The following is a 21,790-nucleotide window of genomic DNA, read 5'->3' as shown; positions in this document are numbered from 1 at the left end:
GTTTATTGTTTTGGTCCCCAACAGGCACATATTTCTCTGGAATACCATAGGGCGCACCTGGAAATCTTCTAGGGCACACCAGTGCACCCTCACGCACACTTTGAAAACCACTGGATTAGGCTATTACATGCCATGTCATGTGGGGCTTTAATTCTTTCTTTTCTTTTTTTTACTTTTCTTGGGAGAAACATATGCCATGTTTTGGTTAATGTTTGGTTTATTAAATCTCTTAGATTTTAACAATGTACTAAAATTTTTATTTCAAAAAGAGAATGTGCAGTAAAATCTCCCTGTCACCTCTGCTCTGGTACCCAATTTTCCTCACTTGTTACAACCAGTGTTGCCAATCTCTTATATCTTTCTGGAGAAATTCTAAATAAATCCATATATAGTCCTAATTTTAAAATAATTAATGGTAGTTTACCAAAATCATTACATATCTTAACATAAAGAGCTTCTTCCTTCTTTATTTTACCATTGAATAGAATTGCATTATATACCACTGAAATAGAATTTACTGAAGTAAACATTTATGTTGTTTCTGTTCTTTTTCTCTCTATAAAGAGTTCTGTCCTGAATAATCTTGTACAGACATTACTTCACAATCATTCTTCTACTAACTACTTAGTCATTCAACATGTGGTTATCAAATACCTGTGGTGTAGCAGGCATGTGCTGAGAGTACAGGAGTGAACAAAACAAATTCATCCTTGTCCCTGGGCAGCTTATATATTCAAGTATATATGTAGGATAAATCCCTGGAATTAACATTTGTAGGTTGAAGGGGCTGATATGTACATTCATAGATACTGCCAGATTATCCCTTCATAAATATCATTTCCGTTTTTAATTCTACTAGCAGTTATAAGAGTGTTTTTGTTTTTTTCCCTGTAAAAGATTAAAAATTGATATTAAACTTACTTGAATTTCTTATTATAATCTATAATATAAATTTAGCATGATTTTTTTGTGACTACTTCAAATACTTTTAACAATAGTTAAAATCAAATTCAGCTATAATAAACTTTTCACTAAATTTAAAACCATAACCTATTCTAAAATATCTGAATAATGGGCTTGTCATTTCATTTTTATTGTTCCTGAGTCTCCTAGAAGTAGACCAATACTTGATTTAATACTTTGCTATGTTATGAAAATGTTACAGGCCCTGGCCAGTTGGCTGAGTGGTAGAGTGTTGGCCTGGTGTGTGGATGTCCCAGGTTCGATTCCCGGTCAGGGCACACAGGAGAAACGCCCATCTGTTTCTCCACCCCTTCCCCTCCCACTTCTCTTTCTCTCTCTTTCTTTCTCCTTTTCTTTCTTCTTCCCTCCTGCAGCCAAGGCTTGATTAGAGCGAGTTTGCCCCAAGTGCTAAGGATGGCTCCATGGCCTCCACATCAGGTGCTAAAAAATGGCTCTGGTTGCAACAGAGCAAGGGCCCCAGATGGGCAGAGCATCGTCCCCTAGTGGGCTTGCCAGGTGGATCCCAGTTGGGGGTCATGCGGGAGTCTGTCTCTGCCTCCCCTCCTCTCACTAAAATAAAATTTAAAAAATATAAAATAAAACCTTACAGTACCTAGCAGGAAAGAAAACCAACCTTCTTAGATTACCCAAGATTGTAAGCTTGATTTCTCTCACTTTCCTTTCTCTGTCATAGCTGAGATTCTTCCAGTGTGATTTAAACCATAGCAGACCAGCTTTCTTATTGTAGTTCTACTTAACTTTGATGAGTATAACATGTAGATTTTACTTGATTGCAACATCTTGTGCCTTTCAAACCGTGTATCTTCTTATTCTCTAAGCCTGTTCTTTCAAGTCAGCTAGTCATTAGCCACGTGTGTCTATTTAAATCTAAGTTAATTGAAATTAAATAAAACGAAAAATTCAGTTTCTCAGTGGCATTAACCACATTTCAAGTGCTCAGTAGCTATTGTGTGACTGGTAGCTGTCACACTGGACAGTGCAGGTCCAGGACACATTCATTGTTGCAGAAAGTTCTAGACAGTGTTAATGCATAGGACTCATCTGGAGAGTTGATAAGTTAGCTTTCCTCTTTAGGAGTTGAGACTCATAATTTTCAAGTTTTTCTTGAACCCTCTTTCTGCTTTGTAGTGTTGATTTAGGTATTGGACACTTTTCTAATTATGTGGTGTTGTGTGTAATCATGGATGTTCATTATTTTTTTCTGTTGTTGGTACAGTTCCTCCTCTTTCTTAAATTACATGGCTTATTCATAGTTTCCTGTATTTCCTTCTTTCTACCTCTACTATGCAGATACATACTTTAAAAACAGGTATATATTTAATTGAAAATGATACACTTTTTTTATTGATACGCTTCCACTTTTTAAATCATTAAAAGATTGAAGAGATGGCCTGACCAGGTATTGGCACAGCAGTGGAGAGAGCATCGACCTGGGACTCGGAAGACCCAGGTTCGAAAACTCAAGGCTGCTGGGTTGAGTGTGGGCTCACCAACCTGAGTGCGGGGGAGGCTGGCTTAACATGAGCCCAAGGTTGCTGGCTTGAGCAAGGGGTCACTGTAGCCCCCTGGTCAAGGAACAGTATGAGAAGCAATCAATGAACAACTAAGGTGCTGCAACTACAAGTTGATGCTTCTTATCTCTTTCTCCTTCCTGTCTGTCTGTTTCTCTATCTCTATTGCTAAAAAAAAATAATAATAAAATTATTAAAGAGATGGTACAGGCATACTCAGAGATAATGTGGGTTCGGTTCTAGGTCACCTCAATAAAGCAAATATTGCAATAAAGCTAGTCACATGAATATTTTGGTACTTTATTGCTAAAAAGTGCCAACCAGCCTTCAGCAAGTTGTTATCTTTTTGCTGATGAGGTTCTTGCCTCAGTGCTTATGGCTGCTGACTGATCAGGGTGTTGGTTTCTGAAGACCAGGGTTGGTGTGGCAAAAATAGGACAACAGTGAGGTTTGCTGTGTTGACTGATTCTGCCTTTCTCAATGATTTCTCTGTAACATGCTATGCTGTATGCTCTTTAATAGCATTTTACCCCCAGTAGAACTTCTTTCATAATTGGAGTCAGTTTTCTCAAACTCTGCAACTGCTTTATTAACTAAGTTGATGTAATATTCTAAATCCCTTGTCGTTTTAACATCTTCACAGCTTCTTCACCAAGAGTAGATTCCACATCAAGAAACTACTGTCTTTGCTCATCCTTAAGAAGCAACCCTTAGCATGAGAGTGCAGCAATTCAGTCACATCTTCAGTGGCTGCACTTCTAACCCTAGTTCTCTTGCTATTCCACATCTGCGGTTACTTCCTCCATGGAAGTCTGGAACCCCTCAAAGTCATCCATCAGGGTTGGAATCAACTTCTTTCCAGCTACTGTGATTGTTAATATTTTGACCTCTTCCCATGAATCACAAATGTTCTTAATGACATCTTGAATAGTAGATCCTTCCCAGAAGGTTTTCAATTTAGTTTACTTAGATACATCAGTGGAACCACTGTCTATGGATGCTATAGCCTTATGGAAACAACTTCTTAAATCCTTGATCCATGGGCTGCAGAATGAATGTTATGTTAGTAGGTGTGAAAACAGCATTACTCCCGTTGTACATCTCTGAGCTCTTGAGTGACCAAGTGCATGGCAACGAGCAGTAATATTGTGAAAGGAATTTTTTTTTAATTCAGTGAGAGGAGGGGAAGCAGAGAGACAGACTCCTGCATGCACCCCCACTGGGATCCACCTGACAAGCTCACTAGGGGGTGATGCTCTGCCCACCTGGGGTGTTGCTCCATTGCTCAGCAACCGAGCTCCTCTTAGCGTGGAGGCCATGGAGCTTTCCTCAGTGCCTGGGGCCAACTCTTTCCAATTGAGCCATGGCTGCAGGAGGGGAAGAGGGAGTAGAGGGGGTGGAGAAGCAGATGGGCGCCTCTCCTGTGTGTCCTGACTAGGAATTGAACCCAGGACATCCACACGTCAGGCTAATGCTCTAGCACTGAGCCAGCTGGCCAAGGCAGGAATATTTTTGTGAGCAGTGGTCTCAACAATAGGCTTAAAATATTCAGTAAACTATGTTTTCAACAGTTGTGCTGTCACTCAGGTTCTGCTGTTCCATTTATAGAGCACAGACAGAGTAGATTTAGCATAATTCTTAAGGGCTCTGGGATTTTTGGAACGGTAAATGGGCGTTGGCTTCAATTTAAAGTCACTGGCTGCCTTAGCCCCTAACAGCAGAGTCAGCCTGTCCTTGGAAGCTTTGAAGCCAAGCATTGACTTCTCCCCTCTAGCTATAGAAGTACTAGATGGCATCTTCTTCCAATATAAGAATGTTTTGCCTACATTGAAAATCTGTTGTTGAGTGTAATCACTTTTTGTGAATTATTGTAGCTGTGCCTTCTGGATAACTTGCTGCTTCACCTTGTACTTTTATGTTTTGAAGAGGGCTTCTTTTCTTAAACCTCATGAACCCACTTCTGCTAGTTTCAAACTTTTCCTCTGCAGCTTCCTCCCCTCTCTCAGACTTCACAGGATTGAAGACAGAGTCTTGCTGTGGATTAGGCTCTCTCTTAAGGGAATGTTGTGGCAGGTTTGACCTTCTATTGAGACCACTATAACTTTCTCCATGTCAGCAATAAGGCAATTTCACTCTCTTATCATTCATGTATTCACTGGAGCAGTACTCAGTTGTCCTTTGTGAGGTTTATGTGAGCATAGATGGATGTCAGGTCATCTGTGCGTGTTAATGAGGCAGTCAGGATTCTCATTGCCTTCAGTCTCATAGCTGAATGGGCTCTCAGGCGGGGGGTGGGAATGCTTCTTGCTCTGGTCTCCACTCCTTTCCTCAGCTTCCTGTCACTCCCCAGAACTTGCATGTATATATGCGTGGAGCTGGCTGACCATCTCGCCTTAGTTAGGACATTGATCTTTATTTCTCTTGTACGGTTGCAGATTGCTTCTAGACATTTCCAGGATCTCCCATCCTGTCTGTCTGCCCCTATCTGTCCCTCTTTCTGTCTCTTTCTGTCTCTGTCACAAAAAATAAAATAAAAATTTTTTTAAATCATTTTTCTAAAACCTTCTATACCATTTATAACCATTTCTTATAAATTCTCAATAGAGTCAGTTTTCAGGGCTGATTGTTTTGACTTTGAATCATTTATCCTTCCCTTTACCTCATCTCTTTTTCCATTGTGTGTGTGTGTGTGTGTGTGTGACGGAGACAGAGAGAGACAGAGACAGGGACAGACAGACAGGAAGGGAGAGAGATGAGAAGCATACATTCTTCGTTGTGGCACCTTAGTTGTTCGTTGATTGCTTTCTCATATGTGCCTTGACGGGGAAGGGGGGCTACAGCAGACCAAGTAACCCCTTACTCAAGCCAGCAACCTTGGGCTCAAGCTGGTGAGCTGTGCTCAAACCAGATGTGCCCGTGCTCAAGCCGGTGACCTCAGGGTTTCAAACCTGAGTCCTCTGCATCCCAGTCAATACTCTATCCACTGCGCCATGCCTGGTCAGGCATCAGCTTTTTTTCCTTTAGTTAAGTAATTCCTATTGATTTTTTTCTTCATAGATATCTCCCATTTATCTCTTCTATTTCAATTAATATCTTAATTTAAACCTTTATTATCTCATGGCCATGTTATTTCAGTGAACTCCTAAGTGGTGTCTGCCTCCTCCTCCTGATTCTTGGAGTTAGTTTTGCTAATGGTATGAAGGGAGACTCTCACCTGAAGCCCTATTCCCTTTTCTGAAAATCCCATTGTTATCGAAATGTGACTGAGCCTTCCCATTTTGGTTCTCTGTGCTAGGCTAGCTGTTCTATCTCCTCCTATTGCATTGTTTTAATTCTAGTAATTTTTTTTTTTTTTTTTTTTTGTGGGAGGGCAGGCTTTGAAACAGCAGGTAGCAGATTTACAGGAAGATCTGAAACGAAAGGAAGCAAAATGGTCAAGTACACATGGCCGTCTTAGAAGCCAGATAGAAATGTTGATCAGAGAGAACACAGACCTCCGGGAAGAAATAAAAGTGATGGAAAGATTCCGACTCGATGCTTGGAAGAAAGTGGAAGCCGCTGAGGGCAGCACCAAGATGGGTCCCTGTGGGACCACCATGAAGAACGAGGGGGCCACGGTAGGTGTGGAGACCAGTGGCTTTGTCGACTTATGGGGAGATGTTAAATATTTGAGCAGTCAGATTTGTAGAGACAGAAGGTAGAGGGCGGTTGCTAGGGCTGCGGGGAGGGGAGAATGAGAGGTTAGTGTTGAATGGGGATAGAGTTGCTGTTTTGCAAGTTGAAGAAGAGTTCTGTGGATGACTGGTGGTGATGTTTGCATGACAGTATGAATGTACTTAATACTACTGACCTGTGCACTTTAACCTGGTTAAGATGGTAAATGTTGTTTTATATACTTTATCACAATTAAAAACATTTTTTGAGTATTGCTATACAAAAAGTTTTCAAATGCATCTCTATATTCTTATACAGGGATTACTACACACAGTAGGCAGACAATCTCAGTTAAAACAGGCTAAGAGAAGTGTTTGCAGAGAGTCGTGTGTGTGACCCATCTGAATTAAGTAATTGGTGTTTCATTCACCTCTGATTACAACTCGGATTAGCCAGGCACTGCTTTTAGGCACTGCAGATAAAGCAATAAACAAAACTGGGAAATGCCCTTAGCCTCTTAGAACTTAATATTCCAGTGATGGGAGAAAGACTATAAATAAGATAGGTAAATAAAGTTTATGGTGTGTGACACAGTGGTGGAAACTAAGAAACAGCAAGGAGGGGGAAAGTGGGGTGTTGTAGTTTTAGGTAGGATGGCCAGGGAAGGCCTTAACTGAGCAAGTGACATTTGAATAACAGCTGAAGAAGAGAGCTAAGCCAGGCGAGAACTGGATGAAGAGAAGAGCAGGCACAGGAGCCCTGGGCCTAGAGGCTGTCTGCTTGGAAGGCCTGAGGCTGAACAAGGTCAGGGACTGGTACAGCAGATCCTCGGATAGTATAACTTTGTTATAAAGTTGATGCTTAGGAACTTATGTCAATTAGCCTGATAAAATTGCTCTTATCATACATCATTTCACTTAAAGCTGCAGAACTTACCAAGTAGGACTTACTATAAAGCTGGAGCAGAGTGAGTGGGGAGTGCTGTAGGACAGTGGTCCCCAATCCGTGGGCCATTTGGTACTGGTCTGCAGAGAAAGAATAAATAACTTACATTATTTCTGTTTTATTTATATTTAAGTCTGAACAATGTTTTATTTTTTTAAAATGACCAGATTCCCTCTGTTACATCCGTCTAAGACTCACTCTTGACACTTGTCTCAGTCACGTGATACATTTATCCCTCCCACCCTAGAGGCTGGTCCGTGAAAATATTTTCTGACATTAAACCGGTCCATGGCCCAAAAAAGTTGGGGACCACTGCTATAGGAGATAAAATCAGAGATACGACAAAGGGTACAGATTTCTTAAGGCTTTAATAGTTTCTGTGAGCGTTTGGGCTTTTTTTCTGAGTGCAATGGGGAGCCCTTGGGTTGGCCTAATCCTTTGTTTTGGTGAACTTACTCTCTCTTCTGTAGACTTAAGAATAGATTTGAGGCCTGGCTGGATAGCTCAGTTGGTTAGAGTGTCATCTGAAGGACAGAGGTTGCTGGTTCGAACCCTGGTCAGGGCACATAACAGGAATAGATCCGTGTTCCTGTCTCTCTCTCCCTCCCTTCCTCTCTCGCTAAAATCAATTTAAAAAAGAAAAATAATAGACTTGAGATGTAGTATGGGCCCATTCAGAAACACCAGGGGGTATTGTTTCAGTAATTCAGACCACAGATGATAGTGGCTTAGACAGGGGGAGTGGCATTGAGAGGTGAGAAGTAGGGGGGACTTACTGATGAACTAGATAGGGGGTGTGACAGCAAGAAAGGAGTCAGGAATGGCTTCCCAGTTTAGTGCAGGTTTTTTTGCTTAATATGAGAGTTTCCATTTGTTAGGAGAGTCCACAAGAAGACACCACATATTGCTCGGGACCATGGGCCTTAGGAGCTCAGGTGCAGACAAGGTGAACTTGAAATGCCTTGACATCAGGTGGAGATGTTCACTGGGCAGTTATGCATATATCAGGAGAAATCAGGTCGGAGCTGGAAGTTTTGGGTCATCAGAATGTGTGGTGATGCCTTGGGGTGGGAGATTTGACCGAGGCTATAAGTGAAGAGGTCCGGCTACTGAGCCAGAGTGTGAGAAGCTGGGGGGCAGGAACAAACAACCAGGGAGTAGGAAGGAATGGAGACCAGCGTGGAGTCCCGAGCGCCACGTTGCGAAAGGACCTCAAGGAGCAGAGTGTGGCCAACAGCATGAAAGGCTGCTGCTAAGTCAGTCGAGGACTGAAGTTGGTTATTGGATTTACCAAGCAGAGACATGTCCAAGATAAAAGCCCAACTGGATAAGAGAGAATGGGGAGAAGTTTCAGACAGAATATGAGAGCTGTGTGGAAAAGTTTTGCTGTAAACGTAAAGAGAAGGGAGAATGGCTGTAGAAGTTGTTTTTGTTTTTGAGATGCAAAATTAACAAGTGATAGTATATTGGTAGAATTGGTTCAGTCAAGAGGAAAAAGGTCCAGGAGAAAGGGGGAGAGGAGAGTTGTTGAATAATTGTTCATAAGTGAGGGGAGGTGGGATTTAGGGAATGAATAGAGGGCTGGCCTTGTCCAGGGATGAGCAGATTGAGTCCAACAACAGGTCTGAGGTCTGGACCCAGGCTGAGAGCTAGGTATGTGGTACCACTTGGTAGGAGGGTCCCTCACCCTCCGACACTTTCACTTTCTCAGGGAAGCGGGAAGCACAGCCATTGGCTGAGAATGGGGACAGAGAACATGGGCGCAAGCATGAAATGGTTGTCTGAGAGAGGAAAACCAAGCGACTGGGAAGTGTAGTCTGAGTCCTGGGCTGTGTTGAGGGCCCAGGTAGGTCAAAGAGCATTACTTTCAGTAAGAATGGCTTACATTATTTACATTATTTTGTTCTTGTTTGGCTTTTTGGGTGTCGGTTGGTGGACAGATTGTTTTAGGAGAGGTGTGGTCATCGGTGGGGAATACCACAAAGAGAGAGAAGGTCTTGGAAGTTGACAGGGTCAGTGACCTATGAACTTAACCTGTTTAAGAAGGGCATAGCCTGCAAGGTTGATCAGGACATAGATCACAGGGATCAATGACTTGGACCCTGTATGGTATAAGCATTGCTGGAGTTAGGGTGTCAGAGGAATGAGTTGAAGGGTAAGGTATGGCAGTCAGAAAGTGGAATCCTCCCCACCTCCTCAAACATTTTATTACAGAAGCTTCTCAGACAGAGGCATTTAAAAGAAGTCTGATGAACATGGGAATACTTGCCTAGATTGAACCACTGTTAACGTTTTGTCTATTGAGTGTATGTATTTTGCTGGACCATTTGAAGGTAATTGCAGAAATCGTGGCATCTTACTCCTAATTACTTGCACTACATGCCACTTGCTTTTTGAATAGAGCAGGCTCATTATTTTGTAGAACCTCACATTCTGGATTTAAACGTTTTGAAATGGAACAGTTATTGATAGTTGCAGTATGATAACAACTAGCTTTAGAATTTGAGATTGGAGGGAGAGTAGGTCAGGAAGCCGAAGCTATGGCATTGGAGTATCATCTGGCAAGGAGGGGTACATGGTGGGTGAGTACTGGCCGTGAGACTCGGAGCTGGGTGGGGTGGGTAGGGAGGAGAGAAAAATTTACTCGGAAGCAGTGATGGGGAGCAAGGAGGACATAATATGCCCTATCTCTAAATGTAGGGTAGTGAACTCTAAGGGCAAGAAACCTCCATCCTTGCTAGGGACAGTGGTGGACAGTCTTCCCAGTAGGAGCTAGGGCTTAGTTAGGGCAAGATGTTGAGGGGAAGCATTCACCGGAGAGACCAAGGAAAGGGGTTTTGCTGATAGTGACCATGAGTTTCTGCCCTCTCCTCTGGGTAATCTGGTCATAGTCACAGAAGACTTTTTACATTGTCGGTTATGCCCTTACCTTGAGGAATGAATCTATTTCCAGAGGTAGAGAGAGACAGAGAGAGTGTGTATGTTATTTACTAATCTATAGTGATAAATGAAAAAAAACTTAAATGAACAAACTTAAAACATTCTAATTGCAATCTGAGTTCTGTTAGTTTCATTCGATATACTAATAGGTAGACTAACACTAATTTTATATTTGATTACCTCCTACTATAGAATTTATTAGTTCGAATTCAAAAGATTCAAAATTCTTCAGGAACCCACATAGAAAAATACAAGAAAAATAATTTGCCCACACAAGGTAAGAACTTGTACGATCTTTTTGCTTTTATTTATTTTGGGAACGCCCATGAGAATCACCATTTATTCCTGAAGTTGCCAAAATCATCAAAAAGGATTCACCGAGGGTGTGTGGGATGGAGGAAGCTCCAACATTGATTGAGGGGCTAGAAGTCGGAGGAGGGGTACTGGGGCACAGGGCACAGCTGTCCCTTCCTTTCTAATGCCCAGGAAGGCTCCTCCTCTGGCGGGCAGCCTCCCCTCCCCCACATCCAGTTTCTCCTTGGGAGGCCGTGGGGGGGTGGGAAGAGGTGCAGTGTGAGTGGCCCCAGGAGGGAGAGTGCTGGGGCCTACTTCACATGCACTCACAACACTGCTGTCCCTGGGAGCAGAGGGGAACCGGCAGGCCAAGCGCCCTCCCCCCTGGCTGATAAGAGTAAGGGGGTTAGTGTTGGGTGCCAGAGGGCCTGGGGACATCAACAGGAGCAAGCCTGGGCCCCTGCCCAGGGGAGAGATGTATGTTGGTGGCACCCTGGGCCCAGAGGCCCAGAGCTGAGCTGGAGCTCTTTCCAGTTGAGTGTAGCAGGGGTTGTGGGATGGAAAGCGTTGGTGACAGAGGAGCCAGTGGCCAAGCCTACCTACCCCGAGCAGGAAGGGGTTGGAGGCCTTGGCTCCTGGCAGTGTGGGGTCCAGCCAAGTTAGCAGAGCCCAGGCCGACAAGAGCTGCATTGGTCCCTAGAAATGACTCTGGTGTCTTCTGTGTGGGCAGTGTGGGGTCAGGGCAGCCACAAACTAGGGGCATCTCCACAGCATTGGCCAGAGAGCCCTGGACCCTGCTTGCATGACTCTGGTTGTGTGACCCTGCTTATATCGAGTGCCCTGGAGCGTCAGGCAAGCACCTTCCCAGCAAGCAGCTGCAGCTCCCCTGTGGTGCTCCCATGGTCAGCAGGGCCATGCACAGTTGATTACAGTCAGAAAACTCATCAGGCTTTGTGTGATCCCCGACCACTGTGGTGCCATTGGTGTTGGGCTTGGCGGGTGACCCACCCTATTCCCCAGGGGTCTGAGAAGGCTGAGGCCCAGGCCCATAGATTGGGCTCTGGAGGGATTCACTGACTGGGGTCCCATCATCCGAGCTTCCCTGTGGATCAGGTGTGGGCCCCTCCAGGTGCAGGCGCCTGGGTCCCACACCAAGGGTCATTTAAAGGCCTTGCAGGGACAGCACCCTTCTTTTTGGTGCTTTCTGATTTGGTGGACAGATATTAAGAAGCGTGATGTGTTCTTGAGATAGTGTCTCCTTTATCATTATAAAATGTCCATCTTTGTCTCTTTTTTTGTTTTTACAGAGACAGAGAGTCAGGGAGAGGGATAGACAGGGACAGACAGACAGGAACAGAGAGATGAGAAGCATCAATCATTAGTTTTTCGTTGCGTATTGCAACACCTTAGCTGTTCATTGATTGCTTTCTCATATGTGACTTGACCGCGGGCATTCAGCAGACCAAGTAACCCCTTGCTCGACCCAGCGACCTTGGGCTCAAGCCAGTAAGCTTTTGCTCCAACCAGATGAGCCTGCGCTCAAGTTGGAGACTCGGGGTCTCAAACCTGGGTCTTCCGCATCCTAGTCTGACACTCTATCCACTGCACCACCACCTGGTCAGGCCATCTTTGTCTCTTGTTACCTTTGCTGTCTTGAAGTCAGCACTGTCAGATATTAGTACGGCCACGCTTGCTTTAGGTATTATTTGCTTGGAGAATTGTTTCCAACCTTTCACTTTGAGTCTACTTTTGTCCCTGCAGCTTAGATATGTCCACTGAAGGCAACATATAGCTGGTTTTGGTTTTTGATCCAATCTGCCACTCTGTGCCTCTTTATTGGTGAGTTTAGTGTATTTATTGGTACATTTAGGGTAGTTACTGACACTTGAGGATTTCCTATAGCCATTTTATGTTTTGTTTTCTAGCAGCTCTGTGTCTATTTTGGTTCTTTTGTGTTTCAGTCCGTTGTTTTTTGTTTGGTGGTATTCTATGCTTCTTCCCTCTATTTTTTACATAATGTGTTTCAGTTTTGTTTTCTTCATGAGTGGTTACCATTAAGTTGTTGAGAAAAAAGTTTTATATACGAGTCCTTTGTCTTATGAGTGCTTCTAAACTCCATTCTCCTTAGCTACTTCAGAGCTTTGTCCTCTCCCCTTTTATGTCATTGTTGTTTATATTTTAACCTTGTTGGAGCTTTTGCTTCTAGTTTTATGCTGTTTTGTTCTTTGTATCAGGTAGAATAACCCCCTTGAGTATTTTCCTGCGGTGGGGATTTTCTGGTGGTAAATGCCCTCAGCTTCTGTCTGTCTGGAGGAGTTATTTGTCCTTCATATTTGAGGGACAACTCTGATGGATACAGTATTTTTTGTTGGTGATTCTTCTCTTTCAGTACTTTGAATGTTTGTGTCCACTCTCTTCTGGCTAGCTGCCTTGAGGATTTTTTCTTTGTCATTGATTTTTGACATTTTTATTACAATGTGCCAGAGAAGATATGTCTGGGTTTAGGTAACTAGGTGTTCTGTTTGCTTCTTGGATTCAAGAATCTAACTCCTTCCATAGCCTTGTGAATTTCTCATCAATTATTTGTTTGAATAGGCTCTCCATTTCCTTCTCCCTCTCATCTTGTTCTGATATACCCATTATTCCTATAGGGCTCTTTCTGATGGAGTCAGACAATTCTCTTAGTGCTCTCTTTTTAAAAAATTGGTGAATCTCTCTTGACCTGTCCAGATAGCTCAGTTGGTTAGAGCGTCGTCATCCTGAAGAGGTTGCTGGTTTGATCCCGTCAGGGCACATACAGGAACAGCTTGATGTGCCTGTCTCTCTCTCTTTTTCTCTCTCTCTCCTCCCTCCCTTTCTATCTTGCTGAAATGAATTTTTAAAAAGTTAAAAACAGTAAATTTGTGAGTCTCTCTTATCTCTATAGCATCTCTAGTAGACTGTCTTCGATGTCAGTGATTCTCTCCTTGATCTGGTCTGTTTTATTAGCTAAACTTCCTAACTCATTTATCAATTCATATATTGAGTTCTTCATCTGTTTTTAAAGTTCATTCTCTTCGATGAAGTATTCATTTTTGTTCATTAATTTTTTTTCTGAGTTCATTAAATTGCCTATCCATGTTTTCTCATATCTCATTGAATATTTTTCAGAACTTCAACTTTGAATTCGCTCATTTAATTCCAAGGTTTCCATGTGGTTGAGATTGCTTTCTGCAGATTTTTCATTTTCTTTCTGCTCTGTGTCTCTTGGATAGCCATCATGTTAGTTTTCTTCTGCCTTGATTGCATTTGAGAGTGATAGTGTTAAGAAATCAAACTAAGAACACCTACAAAAATATTTTTAAAAAGAATAGAAAAAAAATAATAAAAAGAGAAAAACCTCAAAAAACAAAGAACCCTCCTAAATAATCAAAAACAAAACAACAACACAAAAAAAATAAAGTAAAAAAATTAAAACACAAATTTCAAAGGAAAAATCATTTTTCACTTCCAAGAGGTTTTTTCTTTTCTTCCAGTAGGTAGCAGTAGATTACAAGATTTAGCTCTGTGAAATTCCCAGGCTGACCTCTGCTGAGATGTTGCTGTTGCAGTGATGGAGGTAGCGCTGCAGTTGTGCTGAGTGGGTCTTTACTGCTTTAGCAAGGTGATCTTATTTCTCTGGGCAATCCTTTCCACATCTCAACAGGGGAAAGAGTGGCCCTGTAGAACTAACTAGCTGTTGGTTATGTCTTTGCCAGTATCCATACCACATGAGGATATGGAGTCTGGGCGGGGGGGGGGGGGGGCTGCACTTTGTTTTTCTCTGTCTCTGTGCCAAGTGTGAGCTTGCCGGCTGCCTGCGGAAACACTGGCCGTGACCCCTTGTTCTGTCGCAGCTGTATCTCCTTAACTGGCCCTCAAACTCTCTGCTCCTACTGGCAGAAAACCCAGTCACTGGGGTTCTCTCATCCCCAGAGATCTGGCAGACAAATCCTAGGCAGTCCAGGTTTCTCTCCTCTCTGGATCCTGACTGCAAGTGCGTCTTATCTTCTGCCACCCTTGTCCACCCTTCTGCCTTTAGTCGATTCCACATGCAGATCTTTTCAGGCAAGCCTGTGAGGCCAGCTTGGGTTCTTTTCCTTTTTATAGCTACTCAGTTTGTTGAAATTTCAACATCAAGGTTATCTCTCACTGCCATTATTACTCTGACCATATTGTTAGTTTAAATGTTTCTTTTTTTTTTTTTTAAGAAAGACTGTTGGATTAATTTACTTGATTTTATTCTTCAGCTTTTTTTCTTTTTATTGAATTTATTAGGGTGACCCTGATTAACATAATTACACTGGTTTTAGGTGCCCAAGTTTACAACACATCTCTGAACTCTGTATTGTATGTTCACCCCTCTAAAACTTTCAGTTAAATATTAATACTAACTCTGGCCCTGGCTGTTTGCTCAGTGGGTAGATTGTCAGCCAGCATGTGGAAGTTCCGGGTTCGATCCCCAGTCAGGGCACACATAAGAAGTGACCATCTGCTTTGCTTCCTCTTCCCCTTCCCCTTCTCTTTCTCTTCCACTCCCACAGCCAGTGGCTTGATTGATTCAAGATTTGGCCCGGGGCACCTTGGATAGCTTGGTTGATATGAGCATCGACTCCAGACTGAGGTTGCCAGGTTGATCCTGGTCTGTCTATCTCCCCTCCTGTCACTTTAAAAAACAAAAAACTAACTCTGACAATTATATTCTAACAGGCAATCCATCTCAGAGATCCCCATCTGTGCCTTCTTGTGACTTATGCAGTTCAAATACAGGACAAGTAAATATCTTTATATTTTTATATATTCAAATGTATTATAGATGACTCAGGTTTAAATTCAAGTAACTGATGTAAGTTTCTAAGGAGGCTTTTTACTTAGAATTGTATATATCATTTCTATTTAACACCAAACACTAGCCATAGATCCTATACAATAATAGTAGAAACTGTCTTTTGGAAGTACTATACAGTGTGTCCGTAAAGTCATGGTGCACTTTTGACCAGTCACAAGAAAGTAACAAAAAATGATAGAAATGTGAAATTTGCACCAAATAAAAGGAAAATCCTCCCAGGTTCTGTAGGATGATGTGGCAGCATGTGTGCATGCGCAGATGATGACGTAATACCATATATACAGCAGAGCAGCCCACGGCCATGCCAGTTGAGATGTGGACGGTACAGAGGAAAGTTCAGTGTGTTCTGTGGCTCGCTAAATTCGAATCCGTGACCAAAGTGCAATGTGAATATCGGTGCGTTTATAATGAAGCACCACCACATAGGAATAACATTACTGGGTGAGATAAGCAGTTGAAGGAAACTGGCAGTTTGGTGGAGAAACCCTGTTCTGGTAGGCCATCAGTCAGTGACGAGTCTGTAGAGGCTATACGGGATAGCTACCTAAGGAGCCCTAAAAAATCTGTGTGTGAGCCCACATCGAACTGCACTGAATAGGTATGAAACTGGGAGAGTTTTCCTTTTATTTGGTGCAGATTTCATATTTCTGTCATCTTTTGTTGCTTTCCTGTGACTGGTCAAAAGTGCACCCATGACTTTATGGATACACTGTACTTCCTCATGTATAAGACACTCCCATGTATAAGACACACCTTAATTTGGGGGCCTGAAATTTGAAAAAAATGTATTACATGTATTACATAAAGTTATTGAATTCAAGTTTTATTCATAAAATTTATACAACTCATCACTGTCAAAACTCGTATCCATTAGCTTGTCCTTATCTGTGTCTGATGACGAATCACTATCTTCAACAAGTGCAAAAATAAGCACAAAAAAGGATGAAATGCAAGTAAAAAATCCTACAACTACTGTATAAGACACACCCAGTTGTGAGACCCCAAATTTTTCAGGAAAAAGGTGCAACTTATACATGGGAAAATATAGGAAGTTTAAATTTTAGTGGCCTGAATGTTATTACATGTCCTTCAGGACAGCTGATACCCCCTTGTCTTTACAGACCGCCTCACCCAGGGAGCACCCTGTATCAGTGGATTTCCCAGATCCTGAATATAAAGAGGAAGAAGAAGAAGAGGAAAAAGAAGAAATTCAGGGAGAAAGCAGTCATCCTGATGGAAAGGTTAGAATCAAATATATAAAGAGAATACTATAAAAAATAAACATGGGTTAAAATAGAGTTGAAACACTTAGATTCTAAAATAATTGATCTTTAAGACTGTTGATGGGGGCTTAAGAATGTGACTACTTTGGGGCATAACCTTGGCTTGAATCTTTGAACTCCTCTAAAAATGCTCAATATACAACATGCATTAGTTTCCATTTCTAGTTTAGAGGTGCAGCAAAAGGAAGAATACTGTCCCTTTGTCCAAACCTTTCCTTTTCTTCCGTACACAGCTGCAAGCCTCACGTGGTGAGGAAAGCCTTACCCCCCGGCCGCCCGCAGCCTTCCCGAGTACAGGGCCCGGAGCAGGTGCCTGTCCCCGGGTCAGCCTGCAGGGTCTCCCCATCCCTAGGGAAGGCTTTGAGCGTGAAAGCTGCTGCCTGCTGGGTGTTCCAGCTCAAAGGGGGAATTGAGAAGGGAAGGGACATAAATAGGGTTTGTTACTGGGGAGATGATCAGGGAATTTCTTCCTCGGGTTTATAGAAAACTTATTTTTCCAAGTACCCTAATCTCATCCATTTTAATTGAAATTAAAAGGCCATAGTCCATTCTTGAGTAACAAGAAGGGACAAAGAGCAAGTCAAAATGAAGTAGTAGGTAGACTTTTCCTGTGCAAACTCTGTGTTAGGGTAACATACTGTTGACGAGGAAAGATTTTCTGTTGTGGGACAATTCCAGCTGAGACAGAAAGGGAGTGAGAAAACAGGGACCCGTCAGACCGCAGCCTCTAGTGAAGGAAAGGATTTAGGCAGCAGTCATCAGCCCCTCCTGAAACCCTAGGTAAAAGGTTGATGGGTTCCTGGTAGAACTGACTGGTGTGGCCAGAGGCACTGCATACGGAACTTCTGAACAGGTGGCCATGGGAAGCTCACAGCAGCACCTACAATGTCTTTTTGTCAGAATAACTCAACTGGAAGTTGATCAAGCTTCTAGATCTCACTACTAGTTTTTGTAAGAAATATAGGGGTTATGAGAACTGTTAGATGATACCATCATGGGAAAGCAATCTGCCAGTCCTGGAACATGGTTTTTTTTATATGGTCAGTGACACAGTTCCTTCAACAGTTGATATTAAAAAGGGGGAACAGGACGTGACTGTTAAAAATTGAGATTTAAGAGACATCAACTAAGTGTGTGTGGACCTGGTTTTGATCCTGATTAAAATGAACTATAAAAATCCTTTTTTGTGTGTGAATTTAGGGAAAACTGGATGGTTACGATATGATGAAGGAATGATAGGGGTGAGAATGATTTGGTTCTGTTAATAAAAATCCTTTAATTATAGATATCTGTTGAAGTGTTTATACGTGGTGTCTGCAGTTTGCTTTAAAGAACTCCATCAAAAGGTTTGTTTGGGGGAAAAGTGACAGAAGGATGGTGATGTGTTGATACTTGAAGTTGATTGTTATGTGTTTATTAATTTTCTCTCCTGAGAGAATGTTTTACGTTTATTATGAAAAACTTCAAGGTAGGCAATCAGGAAAAGAAGAGAATGAGGGATATTTTTGTCATGTGGTCTCAGGGAGAGATCTTATATACTGATATTTTCTTTCTTGTAGATAGAAAAGATTAAGAAGGATGGGTGCCGTGTTATATTGTTTCCAAATGGAACTCAAAAAGAAGTGAGTGCAGATGGGAAGACTGTCACTATCACGTTCTTCAATGGTGATGTGAAGCGAGTCATGCCAGATGAGAGAGTGGTAGGTTTCCTCGGGGCTGGTTTTCTCCGTAGAATAAGCGTCTCTGAAGCAAAGCCCCAGTGACTCTGTCTTTACAGATCTACTACTACGCAGCTGCCCAGACCATTCACACCACTTACCCTGAGGGACTAGAAGTCCTGCACTTCTCAAGTGGACAGATAGGTAAAAACTAGCCCCACCCTCTTATTAAATTCTGCCCTTCCTTTAAAAATAAAATATTTATAGTAACCTTTTTAAAACAGAAAAACATTTCCCAGATGGAAGGAAAGAAATCACATTTCCTGACCAGACTGTCAAAAATTTATTTGCTGATGGACAAGAAGAAAGCATTTTCCCAGACGGCACCATTGTGAGAATACAACGGTATGACACCTGTTCAATTTGCTTCTAGTTTTTCCAGTTTTCATGGTTCATTATTTGAATTTTTAAAGTCTTAAAATGTTTGCACAAATCACTGAAAATTTCAGTGAGTTTAGAAGTGAGCAAAGAAAGAGTAGCTGAGAGTGTTCTTAGCATTTTGGAATTAGAACTATTGGTAGTCTGAGAGAAACAGGTACTAAAATACAGTCTTTCGCTTTGAGATATGAAAGGAGTCTATAGAGCACTGCAGGAAAGGAGAGTGGCAAGGACTTAGAAACTTGGTGAAATTTGAAAATAGTGAATGAGACACAGAAGGAAAAGCTGCCTTGTCACTTTTAAGGATAATCGAACAATGGCTACTGTGTTTGAGTTGGACTCTCTCTCTTGTTTATGCTTTCATTTTCTTGACCTTCCTGTCTAGCTTGTAAGAACTCCTTGGCCACCCTGACCCCCCTTTAAAATCAACAACCTTCTTTATCCTTGAGTGTCCTTCTTCAAGCGACTTCTTCAGTCCACAGTGATGAGCATCTTCTGTCACCATTTTAATTCAAACCATGGTGAAGGTCTGTCACCCTTCCTGTCCTAGAGTGATAGTTAAGCACCCAGTAACTTGGCTTCTGTGATATAAACTTGGCCACAATGAATAAGTAGAGACACTAATTCAAATAATGTAGGAACTTCTTTCGGTGATGATGATGTTTTCCCCTTAATGTGTCTGGTACTTTATCTGGTACTTATTTAATACACAGCATTTTGTTCTCAAACTGGAGAGAAATCTTATGTGTACATTATACTTTGAATGTTTGAAGTTTTCCACAGAAGTAGTAAAAACAAGAAGAGGAACTCCATGGATTTCTCTATCTCCAGGTGCTGCTCACTCCTGGCCAGTTTTGCTTCATCTGCACTCACAGCCCTGTGTTTTGGGTCCAGTGTGGATGTCCCAGACACACAAACACTCTTAGTTAATATGGTATTAAATGTTTCCCATATTTGGCTCCTAACTGGCCTCGAGTCTGATCATGCTTTCCCTTCTCCAGCCTGATGCAAATAAGCACTCAGGTGGGTTTTAACTTTATGACAAGAATAACTGAAAGCCATATTTTAATACAGTGCCTAAGTTTTTTAGAGGCAGAACACACATACATTTAGAAAAACAAAGAAACCTGTGCATTTTGTGGTGAAAGCATCAACTTATTTAAAAAAAAACAACACTGTTTTATGGGTAAATGTAAGTGCTAATCTGATCATTGGGCTTACCCATCGACAGCAGGAACACTGGAAGAATTTGCAAAGAAGGTTTTTTGCAGAGAAAAAGACAGGAAATTAAATTCTATTTTAAATTTACAGAGATGGCAGCAAAATCATCGAGTTTACTAACGGACAGAGAGAACTGCACACTGCGCAGTTCAAGAGACGGGAGTATCCAGATGGCACTGTGAAAACTGTTTATGCAAACGGTCATCAAGAAACAAAATACACATTTGGTCGAGTAAGAGTTAAAGACAAGGATGGCAATGTTCTAATGGATACAAAATTGTAATGATCCTGTATGTGACTAATCAGGAAATAACACTAACTTGATTTTCTTGCTTAAAAAATGTACCTTTCTTGTGGATTTTGTGGTTTAATTTATATGTTGTGTGTGTGTGTCTGTAAATGGACAAGATTATGTTTGGAATATAAAATGAAATTTATAACTTTTTATAATGTTCAAAATGCACAAGGACAGCTTTCATTTTTAATTCACCTACTCTGTCTTTTACAGCTAAACACGTAAAGAAAGTATTACTTAAAGACATTAAACTTAAAGACATTAAAAATAAGTGGGTACATTATTGGTTGGAGATCCTTATAAAAAGCAGGATGTCCCAGTTCAATTCCCAGTCTGCACCCCTCTCCCTTCAACCCCCCACCCCTGCAGCCATGGCTCTATTGGTTTGAGTGAGTTGGCCTCAGGCACTGAGGATGGCTCTGTCGCTTCTGCCTCAGGAGCTAAAAAAGTGGCTATTGCCAAGCAATGGAGCAACAGCCCCAGATGGACAGAGCATCGTTCCCTACTGGGCTTGCAGGATGGATTGCAGTCGGGGGGCATGTGGAAGTCTGTCTATGCCTCCCCTCCTCTCACTAAAACAAAAACATCAACAACAAAAAACTAGTATAAGAAATATAATCTGGCATAACTTTTCCATCAGGTATCAGCCATAGAACAAGAACTTGCACAGAAATTTTATTCAAGGAGTAAGAATTTTATCATTCAAAGTATTAGTCAGCCTAAGTACTATTAAAGTTAAAGCATTTTATCTATTACAGAAGTTCTTTAATTGTAATTGGATGGGAAGGTAAAAACAGGTGGAATTTATTCTAAGAATACAGATAAACTCACAGTGAGAAGACAGCAGTTACAAATTAAGGTGACGCTGTCACCTGGTGAAAATGAGACACTTGAGAATGAAGGGGGCATAGCTGATCAGCCACAGGTACCTGGAGGAGACGGCCGGCTGACAGAAGCAAGATGTCCTTGAAGGAAGGGCAAGCCACCCACGAGTGCGGCATGACAATAGTGTTGGCAATGACTCAATTTTTAAAAAACTTAAGTTTTAATTTCAGGTGATTTAAGAACTGAGTATGAAGTTTAAAACTTTTTAAAGAAAATAAGGTTATATATATTACCTCAGGATAGGGAAGGATTTTAAAATGAGACATGGAAAGCACAGACCTTAAAAGGTTAATAAATGAGTGAAGTTTGTTTGTCTAAAGGTGCCACAAAAATGAGTGATAAGCCACAGGCTAGGAAAAGATACATATACCTACAAAGGGTTAACATCTGAATATAGAGAGTCCTACAATTCAGTAAGATGACTGCAAACAACTGCACAGAGAAATGGAAAGGGACGTGAATAAACAAGTGACTATAACGGGCTACCTTTTTATACCTAGTTGTATATACGGCAAATAATGGTTTGGCCACACCACGTGTTGGCAAGCAAATACTGGTGATGGAGCAAACTGGTAAAACCCTTTTCAGAAAGGAATGGCCCATCACCTTGTACTACGAGGTATATACACCGGAAAAGCTCTCACATGGACACAAGGGTTCCTACAGAATAATACTTGTAACTGAGAAAAAATTGTCAACAAGCTAAAAATATCTAGAAATAGAATAAATTACGTGCACAGATGGTGTAACAGTGAAAGTAAAGAAAACAACTATGTTTACCAGTACGGGAAAACAGTGGAAATAAGATACGAAAA

General features: G+C 41.8%; 1 protein-coding gene across 1 annotated transcript in view; it reads left to right on the top strand.

Annotated features, from left to right (window-relative positions):
• CENPJ (centromere protein J) overlaps positions 1 to 20,531 on the top strand; it is a 63,848-nt gene extending 43,317 nt beyond the window's left edge. Inside the window, exons 10-17 of the mRNA XM_066369113.1 lie at positions 5,870 to 6,112; positions 10,227 to 10,311; positions 15,057 to 15,121; positions 16,317 to 16,436; positions 18,038 to 18,178; positions 18,256 to 18,340; positions 18,421 to 18,541; positions 19,886 to 20,531. Coding sequence (XP_066225210.1) covers positions 5,870 to 6,112; positions 10,227 to 10,311; positions 15,057 to 15,121; positions 16,317 to 16,436; positions 18,038 to 18,178; positions 18,256 to 18,340; positions 18,421 to 18,541; positions 19,886 to 20,078 — 1,053 coding nt within the window. The 3' untranslated portion in view covers positions 20,079 to 20,531. The remainder of the gene's footprint in view (positions 1 to 5,869; positions 6,113 to 10,226; positions 10,312 to 15,056; positions 15,122 to 16,316; positions 16,437 to 18,037; positions 18,179 to 18,255; positions 18,341 to 18,420; positions 18,542 to 19,885) is intronic.
• Positions 20,532 to 21,790: the final 1,259 nt, after the last annotated feature.

Source organism: Saccopteryx leptura, chromosome 2 (assembly GCF_036850995.1).
Source record: "Saccopteryx leptura isolate mSacLep1 chromosome 2, mSacLep1_pri_phased_curated, whole genome shotgun sequence".
In the NCBI taxonomy this organism is placed as follows: domain Eukaryota; kingdom Metazoa; phylum Chordata; class Mammalia; order Chiroptera; family Emballonuridae; genus Saccopteryx; species Saccopteryx leptura.
Note: the sequence above shows the minus strand (reverse complement) of the source record. Positions and strands in the feature narration are given on the sequence as shown.